Source organism: Squalius cephalus, assembly GCF_949319135.1.
Source record: "Squalius cephalus genome assembly, chromosome: 8".
NCBI lineage: Eukaryota > Metazoa > Chordata > Actinopteri > Cypriniformes > Leuciscidae > Squalius > Squalius cephalus.
In genome coordinates this window covers 22,720,266-22,732,868 of record NC_137129.1, presented here as the reverse complement: position 1 = coordinate 22,732,868, position 12,603 = coordinate 22,720,266, and the positions used below count along the sequence as shown (strand labels likewise).

The 12,603-nt window shown below is 38.6% G+C and overlaps 1 protein-coding gene across 1 annotated transcript; it reads left to right on the top strand.

Annotated features, from left to right (window-relative positions):
- Window positions 1-730: 730 nt before the first annotated feature.
- On the top strand, window positions 731-2,137 carry LOC307163305 (general transcription factor II-I repeat domain-containing protein 2A-like; the record flags this gene model as incomplete). The annotated part of the gene is made up of 1 exon (XM_079879345.1): window positions 731-2,137. One exon carries the CDS (start codon window positions 731-733, stop codon window positions 2,135-2,137), a length of 1,407 nt encoding a protein of 468 aa, XP_079735471.1.
- Between the last annotated feature and the right edge of the window lie 10,466 nt (window positions 2,138-12,603).

The window sequence follows — 12,603 nt, the reverse complement described above, 5'->3', positions numbered from 1 at the left end:
CGGCCCTTTGTGTGTCCCTGTCCGGCCCCGGCCCAACATAGATTATAAAAATATCTATCGTATTTTCCGCACTATAAGGCGCACCGGATTATAAGGCGCATAGAATAGAAGATACTGCAGTCAAACTCGACGCGTCCGCATGAGCGCGAAGGTAATAAAAAAACTAATATCCGTCTGCTCGGGCAGATTCGTCTTAACAGCGCGCGCGCGCCTCCGCATCCGAAGATCTGTTTGGGGAGTTGCGCGGAATGCGCGCGCACTCAGCGGAGGCTCGCGCTCTGTTGCCAGGCGACAGTGAAGTTGAATAGCAACAAGTGGTGTTACCCTCAAAATGTCAGCACACGCTAAGAAAAGAAAAGTTGATAATGAATGTCGTGTTTTTAACAAGACATGGACTGCCAAGTACTTCTTCACAGAAATTAAAGGTAACGCTGTGTGCTTGATTTGCGGTACACAGGTCGCTGTGTTAAAAGATTACAATTTGAATCGGCACTACACGACTAAACACGAGGATAAATACAGAAATCTGTCTGAAAAAGAGCGCGCAAGTGTGTCTGATGCGTTGCTAGCAAAACTGCACACTCAACAAGGACTTTTTACAAAACTTTACACCACCAGAGAAGCAGCCGTTAGGACAAGTTATGTCATTTCTCACAAAATCGCCAGAAAAAGTAAGGCATTTTCGGACGGAGAGTTTATTAAGGAGTGCTTATTGGACTCGGTTGCACTGATGTGCCCGGAGAAAAAGGACGCGTTTGAGAACATCTCACTTTCCCGACGCACTGTGACGAGGCGGGTTGAGGACATCGGTGGAAACTTGGAGCTTCAGCTGAAGAACAGAGCTGCAGACTTTGACTGTTTTTCTCTGGCTTTGGACGAGAGCTGCGATGTGCGTGATACCGCTCAGCTTCTCATCTTCTTACGTGGAATGACTGCAGACTTTCAAGTCACGGAGGAGCTGGCATCCATGCAGTCAATGAAAGGGACAACCACTGGTAATGACTTATTCAAAGAGGTAAATGAATGTTTGGACAAGTTAGGACTGAAATGGGAGAATCTGGCAGGTGTGACAACAGATGGTTGTCCAAATCTGACTGGGAAAAATGTCGGTCTTTTAAAGAGAATGCAGGATAAAGTGACAGAACTTAATCCTGTGCAGAAATTGACATTTTTGCATTGTATTATCCACCAGGAAGTGTTGTGTAAGACAGTGTTAAAGATGAACCATGTTGTTGATGCAGTAACTAAAACAGTTAACTTCATCAGAGCGAGAGCATTAAATCACAGACAATTTGTTGCTCTTTTGGAGGAAAATGAGATGGAACATGGTGACATCAGCTACCACTGCCCTGTCAGGTGGCTCAGCCTAGGCAAGGTACTGAAAAGTGTCTGGGACCTGAGAGAACAGATTCAGGATTTCTGTGTGAAGAAAGGACATGACATCCCAGAGCTTTCTGATGAGGACTGGGTGGCAGACCTCGGGTTTGCTGTAGATGTAACTGCACTAATGAATGAACTAAATGTCAAACTGCAGTGCAAGGGCCTTTTTGTGCATGAGATGTACAGTGCAGTGAAGGCTTTCATGAGGAAGTTGCAGCTTATCTCAAGCCAAGTGAAGGACAACCTTCTGACCCACTTGCCAACACTAAAGGAGGCCACACCATCAGCCGATCACATCCACAAGTACTCACCCATGTTAGAAGCACTGCATGCAGAGTTTTCAAGGCGATTTCAAGATTTCAAAACTATAGAAAATGAAATGCACATGGTTTCTTCTCCCTTCAACTGCAATGTGGATAATGCTCCAAGTGATGTTCAGATGGAACTGATTGACCTGCAGTCTGACACACTTCTGGCAGAGCACTTCAGGTCAGCCTCACTGCTGGACTTTTATGCCTCCCTCAAAGAAGAGAACTTCCCACACCTGAGGAGGCATGCTCAGAGGATTCTAGTCCTCTTTGGATCTACTTATGTATGTGAACAGACATTCTCAGTGATGAAGTTCAACAAATCCAAACACAGATCTTCTATCACTGATGACCACCTCTCAGCTGTCCTTCGTATAGCCACCTCAGACATGCAGCCAGATTTCAGTGCCCTTGTTCAAGCCCAGAACAGACTGGATTATTCTCACTGAAAGGGTAAAATGAGGAGGAAAACATTACAATTTATTACATGTCTATAAACATGCTGCCCTTGTTTAAGCCCAGAACTGACTGTGTTAATTGTACTGAAAAGGTAAAATGAGGAGGAAAACATTACAAGTTGCTGTGTTGTTACATTTCTATAAACCTTTTGTTATTCTTTGTTTTTGAAGATGAACAAGTTCAAATTAAATTGCACTGATTCAGTGATTGTTTTTGTTTTATTTGACCTACGCACCACAATTTCACTTAGCCTAATATAAACAGAATTTTATTTTAGTTTTATTCTACTGATTACCAGTACCAGCTATTCATAATATATAATTAAGGGAATTGTACAATGGAAGAAAGCTGAGCAGAATTAAGTGTTATTGTTGGTGTGGCCCTCTGACACGATTCAGGTTTCTCATGTGGCCCCTTGTCAGAATTAATTGCCCACCCCTGCTCTAGGGGTAAATTGCAATCAAGGATTTTTTTAAATCGAGTACTTGACTATAATTGAGGAATCGTTACAGCCCTATACTGGTAACATGGTTTTATATTATTAGATCACAAAGAAATGCCTATAGACAAATAAATAAATATATTTTCTCAATAGCATATCCAAAAAACGTGTGTGTGTGTGTGTGTGTGTGTGCGTGTGTGTGTGTGTGCGTGTGCGTGTGTGTGTGTGTGTGAGCATGCATTATTGAGTTGACATGGAAAAACTGGTTTGATTTAGTGCAGAAAACTGGTGCAAATCATTAAGTTTAAAGTGAAAGTGAGCCAATAAGTGGTCTTCTACTGGCTTCTGCTGGCCATTCTACTTATTAATGAAGTCTTTTCACATGTGCTTTTGGATTAATTCATATTTAGGGTAGACACTAAAAAAATCACTTGTATAACAATAACTATTATAACACAATCATATTTTGTCAGTGTTTATCACTTCATTTGCACTGACACTTCACATAATTGCTAGTAATGTGGTAAATCATGGTAAATCACGCTAGAAACATGGTAAGTCATAGTAAATAATAGTAGAATGTGGTGTATTAAGGTAAATCAGTAAGAATCCAGTTAAATCTTTCTAGAACGTGGTTTATCATGCTAGAACATGGTAAATCATGGTAAACTATGCTAGAACAGGGTAAATCATGGTAAACCATGATAAATCATGATGAACTATGGTAAATAATTTTAGAATGTGGTATATCATGGTAAATCATGCTAGAACAAGATCTTTTCCATCTATGATGTCAGTGGTTAAATGCTTGCTAAATAAAACTTAATAACTTTTTATGCTTTTGTGCTTTGAGGCCTTAAAGGCCTTAATTGCTTGAACCCCGATAAATGCTGCTTGCAGCTTTAATTAGGGGTTCAAGCATGAAATGCTGAAACCCTATTGTAATTGTGCTGATTTTTATTATTAGGGGTTCAAGCACGAAGTGCTGAAACCCTATTGTAATTGTGCTGATTTTTAGGGGTTCAAGCACGAAGTGCTGAAACCCTATTGTAATTGTACTGATTTTTATTAGGGGTTCAAGCACGAAGTGCTGAAACCCTATTGTAATTGCCCTGATTTTTATTATTATTATTATTCTTCCCTAAAACGCATCGTGCAGCCAAAACCGTAAGGCCTAGAGACGTGATACTTGGTCAAATGGTAGTAGTATTGCTCGCTACTCAGATACACGGACTTAGCCAAATCGGCCCATAGGTGGCGCTACAGCGACCAAAAGCGCGAAACTGCTCAGAACTCCTAGACCGTATGTCGTAGACTCAAGTGTCTTATATCATTGGAAAGCTGGATGCCTGACGAACAAAACGTATATCTCCGATTTCATTTCCGCCATGATAGATTTTCCGCCATTTTGAATTTTGCCAAAAACCTACTTTTGCGAACTAGTCCTAGGTTTTTCGCCCGATCGGAACCAAACCAGTACAGAAATGTTCTCTGGAGTCTGAATATCAATAATTATCGAAAAAAAGTTGAAATTTCGATTCAGGAACGCTAAGGGGCGCCAAAACGTACGTTGTGGGAGGGGCCTATTTTACTAAAATGGCTATAACTCCAGAAGTAAATGAGGTATCTTCACCAAACTCGGTACACATGTGTAAGAGGTCAATCTGAGGTCACAGTAAAAAAATCGCGGCGATTGGCCACATGGTGGCGCTATAACATGAAAAAATCATAAAACAGGCTTTAACCACCTGACCGTTAGTCCGATTGACTTGAAAATTGGTATGCAGTGTCTTGGCCCAAGGTGTCATGTATGTCTATGAGGACATTGGTGTATCTCAAAAAACATGGCCGCCATCGGCCAATGAAGTTTGAGCACCTATTAGACAAGGTTAACGGAGGCCGATCGGAACGAAACTCGATGGGCATGTTCAACTCATAGCCCTAGAGGTCTGTAAGAATTTTGAAAGAAATCGGCCACTAGTTGGCGCTAACGAGTTTTACGGCTCTGTAATCACGTGGTGTTACACTTATTGTCACAAAATGCATATCATTTGATAGATCTGCTCATGCTGAACAACATTGCCTCAAGAACCATTGCTGTCAATCAAATCGTTCATTAATTATTTGCGAATATGTTAAAAACCTACTTTTGCGAACTAGTCCCTGGTTTTTTGCCCGATCGGAACCAGACCAGTCTAGGACAATTCTCTGGACTCTCCTGATCAATAATTATCGAAAAAAAGTTGAACTTTTGAATTTTTCGTATGGCTATAATTGGGTCATAAAGAAAATGGGCGTGGCAAAATGCACTCAAAAGCTTATAAATCCTAAACGAAAACTCAGAACTTCACGAAAATTGGTGAGCATATGTGACATAACATCACAAACAAGCATGCACAATTTTATGGAGATTGGACCAAAGGTGGCGCTATAACAGTTAAAAGGCTTTAAAACCATATATTTCCTATGGTAAACTGCCTGTATTGGCTGTAAATGGTCTTTTCCATCTCTGATCATATAATTTTCATATCATAATGTTCAAAACTAGTGCAATAGAATTCTCTGGACTCACTAGATCAATAATTGTCAGAAAAAGTTGAACTACTTCATTTGGATAGCTATAATAGGTTCACTTCAAAATGTAGCCTTTACCAAGTGTCTCCGAAAGCCTATATCTCTTTAATGAATGTTCAAACCTTCATAAAAACAAGTCAGAACATGTGAAATATCACTCTGAACATGCATGAAAATTTTCAGACAGATCTGACAAAATTTGCCTCTATAACAGTTGAAAAGGTGAAAATGATATGATTATAATGGCATGTTAAGCCAATAAGTGGTATTTTACTGCCCCCTGCTGTTCAAAATAGTCATTTTGTCATATTGTTCTATAATTTATATTTAGACTTTATAAAATCACTATTTTAACATTTACAATTACATTTAGTCAAAATCCATCTGTTAAAGTATTAGTATTGACAGTTTGATCACATCATACAGTTCAAATGTCTGTATCTACAACATAATGTGTGTGTGTAGTCTTAGGTTTCTGAATAAATTCTGAATCATCTGATTAATAGCTTGCAAAGACTTTGTGAAATGTAAATGGACTTTTCCATCTATTATTTCAGTGGTTAAAAGCTTTCTAAATAAAACTTAATGTCTTAAATGCTTATGTGCTTAAAGGCCTTAACTGCTTGAACCCCGATAAATGCTGCTTGCAGCTTTAATTAGGGGTTCAAGCACGAAGTGCTGAAACCCTATTGTAATTGTGCTGATTTTTATTATTATTATTAGGGGTTCAAGCACGAAGTGCTGAAACCCTATTGTAATTGTAAGGATTTTTATTATTATTATTATTATTCTTCTCCGCTAAAACGCATCGTGCAGCCCAAACCGTAAGAGCTGGAACTTTGAAACTTTGACAGATGGTAGTACAAAAATCGAGGAAAGGTTCAGAGATTATGACCCCGATTGGCCCATAGGTGGCGCTATAACAACCAAAAGCGCGAAACTGCTCATAACTCCTAGACCGTATGTCGTAGACTCAAGTGTCTTATATCATTGGAAAGCTGGACGCCTGACGAACAAAACGTATATCTCCGATTTCATTTCCGCCATGATAGATTTTCCGCCATTTTGAATTTTGTCAAAAATCTATTTTTGCGAACTAGTCCCTGGTTTTTTGCCCGATTGGAACCAAACTAATGCAGAAATGTTCTCTGGAGACTGAATATCAATAATTATCGAAAAAAAGTGGAAATTTCGATTCACGGTCACTAAGGGGCGCCAAAACGTACGTTGTGGGAGGGGCCTATTTTACTAAAATGGCTGTAACTCCCGATGTAAATGAGGTATCTTCACCAAACTTGGTACACATGTGTATGAGCTTACTCTGGGGTCACAGTAAAAAAATCGCGACGATTGGCCTCATGGTGGCGCTATAAAATGAAAAAAACATAAAACAGGCTATAACCACCTGACCGTTAGTCCGATTGACTTGAAAATTGGTATGCAGTGTCTTGGTCCAAGGTGCCATGTATGTGTATGAGGACATTTGCGTATCTCAAAAAACATGGCCGCCATTGGCCAATGAAATTTTAACACCTATTAGACAAGGTTAACGGAGGCCGATCGGAACGAAACTCAATGGGCATGTTCGGCTCATGGCCCTAAAGGTCTGTAAGAATTTTGAAAGAAATTGGCCACTAGTTGGCGCTAACGAGTTTTACGGCTCTGTAATCACGTGGTGTTACAAATATCCACACAATATGCATATCATTTGATAGATCTCCTCATCCTGAACAACTTTGCCTCAAGAACCATTGCTGTCAATCAAACTGTTCATTAATTATTCATTAATATGTTAAAAAACTACTTTTGCGAACTAGTCCTAGGTTTTTTGCCCGATCGGAACCAGACCAGTCTAGGACAATTCTCTGGACTCTCTAGATCAATAATTATCAAAAAAAAGTTGAACTTTTGCATTTGGATGGCTGTAATAGGGTCATTTATAAAATGGGCGTGGCAAAATACACTAAAAACCCTATAAATCCTAAATAAAAACTCAGAACTTCACAAAAATTGGTCAGCATATGTGACATAACATCATTAACAAGCATGAAAAATTCTATGGAGATCGGACGATAGGTGGCGCTATAACTGTTAAAAAGCTTTAAAATCATATATTTCCTATGGTAAACTGCCTGTATTGGCTGTAAATGGTCTTTTCCATCTCTGATCATATAATTTTCATATCATAATGTTCAAAACTAGTGCAATACAATTCTCTGGACTCACTAGATCAATAATTGTCAGAAAAAGTTGAACTACTTCATTTGGATAGCTATAATAGGTTCACTTCAAAATCTGGCCTTTACCAAGTGTCCCCGAAAGCCTATATCTCTTTAATCAATGCTCAGACCTTCTTAAAAACAAGTCAGAACGTGTGAAATATTACCCTGAACTAGCATGAAAATTTTCAGACAGATCGGACAAAATTTGCCTCTATAACAGTTAAAAAGGTGAAAATGATATGAATTAATGGCATGTTAAGCCAATAAGTGGTATTTTACTGCCCCCTGCTGTTTAAAATAGTCATTTTCTCATATTGGTATTGGTATCAGCCATGGTAAATCATGATAAATGATGGTGTGTGTGTGTGTGTGTGTGTGTGTGTGTGTGTGTGTGTGTGTGTGTGTGTGTGTGTGTGTGTGTGTGTGTGTGTGTGTGTGGTACAAATATAACAAAGGTTTTATTTTCCAACATGAAAACAAACATAACAGAGTGCTAGTGCACAAACAATAACCGACAATGATAATGGATGAGAGGGGAACTTAAATACACAGATCAAGACAAGGACAACAGGTGACGGTTATGATGATGAGGAGCAGGTGATGATGAGGAGGGTGATGAGGAGCAGGTGCAGGTGATGACGACAGATGGTGAATGTGATGAAGACAGAAGGTGAATGTGATGAAGGTGAATGTGACACTAATATCACTGAAACATTTGTGTGTGTGTGTGTGTGTGTGTGTGTGTGTGTGTGTGTGTGTAGCATTCGTGTGTGTAGCATATGTAGCAAGTATGCATTATTGAGTTAACATGGAAACACTGGTTTGCTTTAGTGCAGAAAACTGGTCAAAATCATGAGGTTTAAAGTGAAAGTGAGCCAATAAGTGGTCTTCTACTGCCCTCTGCTGGCCATTCTACTTATTAATTAAATTTTTCCACATGTGCTTGCATTTATACTTGAATACACACTAAAAATCACTTATATAGCAATAACTATTATAACACAATCATATTTTGTCAGTGTTAATCACTTTATTTGCACTGACACTTCAAATAATTGCTAGTAATGTGGTAAATCATGGTAAATCATGGTTAACTATGCTGTGTGTGTGTGTGTGTGTGTGTGTGTGTGTGTGTGTGTGTGTGTGTGTGTGTGTGTGTGTGTGTGTGTGTGTGTAAGCATGCATTGAGTTAACATGGATAAACTGGTTTGCTTTAGTGCAGAAAACTGGTTTAAAGTGAAAGTGAGCCAATAAGTGGTCTTCTACTGCCCTCTGCTGGCCATTCTACTTATTAATGAAATATTTCAACATGTGCTTGCATTCATACTTGAATACACACTAAAAAAATCACTTATATAGCAATAACTATTATAACACAATCATATTTTGTCAGTGTTAATCACTTTATTTGCACTGACACTTCAAATAATTGCTAGTAATGTGATAAATCAGGCTAGAAACATGGTAAATCAAAGTAAATAATACTAGATTGTCGTTTATCTCCTGGTAAATAATACTAGAACGTGGTATATCATGGTAAATCATGGTTAACTATGCTGTGTGTGTATGTGTGTGTGTGTGTGTGTGTGTGTGTGTGTGTGTGTGTGTGTGTGTGTGTGTGTGTGTGTGTGTGTGTGTGTGTGTGTGTAAGCATGCATTGAGTTAACATGGAAAAACTGGTTTGCTTTAGTGCAGAAAACTGGTTTAAAGTGAAAGTGAGCCAATAAGTGGTCTTCTAGTGCCCTCTGCTGGCCATTCTACTTAATAATGAAATATTTTACAAGTGCTTTTGCATTCATACTTGGACACACACTAAAAATCACGTATATAACTAACTATTATAACACAATAATATTTTGTCAGTGTTCATCACCTCATTTGCACTGACACTTCACATAATTGCTAGTAATGTGGTTAATCATGCTAGAAACATTGTAAATCATAGTAAATAATACTGAAATGAGGTGTATCAAGGTAAATCATGCTAGAATCCTAATAAATCATTCTGGAACATGGTATATGATAGTAAATCATGCTAGAATCATATTAAATAATTCTAGAATGTGGCAAATCGTTGTGGGAGGAGCCTATTTTACTCAAATGGCTATAACTCAAGAAGTAAATGAGATATCTTCACCAAACTCAGTACACATGTGTATGGGTTCAATTTGAGGTCACAGTAAACAATTTTATGGAGATCGGACCATAGGTGGCGCTATAACTGTTAAAAAGCTTTAAAACCATATATATCCCATGGCAAATTGCCTGTATTGGCTGTAAATGGTCTTTTCCATCTATTATGTCAGTGGTTACATGCTTGCTAAATAAATCTTAATAACTTTTGATGCTTTTGTGCTTAAATGCCTTAAAGGCCTTAACTGCTTGAACCCCGAGAAATGCTGCTTGCAGCTTTAATTATTATTATTATTATTATTCCGCCGTAAAACGCATCGTGCAGCCCAAACCGTAAGAGCTGGAACTTTGAAACTTTGACAGATGGTAGTACAAAAATCGAGGAAAGGTTCAGAGATTATGACCCCGATTGGCCCATAGGTGGCGCTATAACAACCAAAAGCGCGAAACTGCTCATAACTCCTAGACCGTATGTCGTAGACTCAAGTGTTTTATATCATTGGAAAGCTGGACGCCTGACGAACAAAACGTATATCTCCGATTTCATTTCCGCCATGATAGATTTTCCGCCATTTTGAATTTTGTCAAAAATCTACTTTTGCGAACTAGTCCCTGGTTTTTTGCCCGATTGGAACCAAACTAGTGCAGAAATGTTCTCTGGAGACTGAATATCAATAATTATCGAAAAAAAGTGGAAATTTCGATTCACGGTCGCTAAGGGGCGCCAAAACGTACGTTGTGGGAGGGGCCTATTTTACTAAAATGGCTATAACTCCCGATGTAAATGAGGTATCTTCACCAAACTTGGTACACATGTGTATGAGCTTACTCTGGGGTCACAGTAAAAAAATCGCGACGATTGGCCTCATGGTGGCGCTATAAAATGAAAAAAACATAAAACAGGCTATAACCACCTGACCGTTAGTCCGATTGACTTGAAAATTGGTATGCAGTGTCTTGGTCCAAGGTGCCATGTATGTGTATGAGGACATTGGCGTATCTCAAAAAACATGGCCGCCATCGGCCAACGAAGTTTGAGCACCTATTAGACAAGGTTAACGGAGGCCGATCGGAACGAAACTCAATGGGCATGTTCGGCTCATGGCCCTAAAGGTCTGTAAGAATTTTGAAAGAAATCGGCCACTAGTTGGCGCTAACGAGTTTTACGGCTCTGTAATCACGTGGTGTTACAAATATCCACACAATATGCATATCATTTGATAGATCTCCTCATCCTGAACAACTTTGCCTCAAGAACCATTGCTGTCAATCAAACTGTTCATTAATTATTCATTAATATGTTAAAAACCTACTTTTGCGAACTAGTCCTAGGTTTTTTGCCCGATCGGAACCAGACCAGTCTAGGACAATTCTCTGGACTCTCTAGATCAATAATTATCAAAAAAAAGTTGAACTTTTGCATTTGGATGGCTGTAATAGGGTAATTTATAAAATGGGCGTGTCAAAATACATTAAAAAGCCTATAAATCCTAAATAAAAACTCAGAACTTCACAAAAATTGGTCAGCATATGTGACATAACATCATTAACAAGCATGAAAAATTCTATGGAGATCGGACGATAGGTGGCGCTATAACTGTTAAAAAGCTTTAAAATCATATATTTCCTATGGTAAACTGCCTGTATTGGCTGTAAATGGTCTTTTCCATCTCTGATCATATAATTTTCATATCATAATGTTCAAAACTAGTGCAATACAATTCTCTGGACTCACTAGATCAATAATTGTCAGAAAAAGTTGAACTACTTCATTTGGATAGCTATAATAGGTTCACTTCAAAATCTGGCCTTTACCAAGTGTCCCCGAAAGCCTATATCTCTTTAATCAATGCTCAGACCTTCTTAAAAACAAGTCAGAACGTGTGAAATATCACCCTGAACAAGCATGAAAATTTTCAGACAGATCGGACAAAATTTGCCTCTATAACAGTTAAAAAGGTGAAAATGATATGAATTAATGGCATGTTAAGCCAATAAGTGGTATTTTACTGCCCCCTGCTGTTTAAAATAGTCATTTTCTCATATTGGTATTGGTATCAGCCATGGTAAATCATGATAAATGATGGTGTGTGTGTGTGTGTGTGTGTGTGTGTGTGTGTGTGTGTGTGTGTGTGTGTGTGTGTGTGTGGTACAAATATAACAAAGGTTTTATTTTCCAACATGAAAACAAACATAACAGAGTGCTAGTGCACAAACAATAACTGACAATGATAATGGATGAGAGGGGAACTTAAATACACAGATCAAGACAAGGACAACAGGTGACGGTTATGATGATGAGGAGCAGGTGATGATGAGGAGGGTGATGAGGAGCAGGTGCAGGTGATGACGACAGATGGTGAATGTGATGAAGACAGAAGGTGAATGTGATGAAGGTGAATGTGACACCAATATCACTGAAACATTTGTGTGTGTGTGTGTGTGTGTGTGTGTGTGTGTGTGTGTGTGTGTGTAGCATTATTGTGTGTAGCATATGTAGCAAGTATGCATTATTGAGTTAACATGGAAACACTGGTTTGCTTTAGTGCAGAAAACTGGTCAAAATCATGAGGTTTAAAGTGAAAGTGAGCCAATAAGTGGTCTTCTACTGCCCTCTGCTGGCCATTCTACTTATTAATTACATTTTTCCACATGTGCTTGCATTTATACTTGAATACACACTAAAAATCACTTATATAGCAATAACTATTATAACACAATCATATTTTGTCAGTGTTAATCACTTTATTTGCACTGACACTTCAAATAATTGCTAGTAATGTGGTAAATCATGGTAAATCATGGTTAACTATGCTGTGTGTGTGTGTGTGTGTGTGTGTGTGTGTGTGTGTGTGTGTGTGTGTGTGTGTGTGTGTGTGTGTGTGTGTGTGTGTGTGTAAGCATGCATTGAGTTAACATGGATAAACTGGTTTGCTTTAGTGCAGAAAACTGGTTTAAAGTGAAAGTGAGCCAATAAGTGGTCTTCTACTGCCCTCTGCTGGCCATTCTACTTATTAATGAAATATTTCAACATGTGCTTGCATTCATACTTGAATACACACTAAAAAAATCACTTATATAGCAA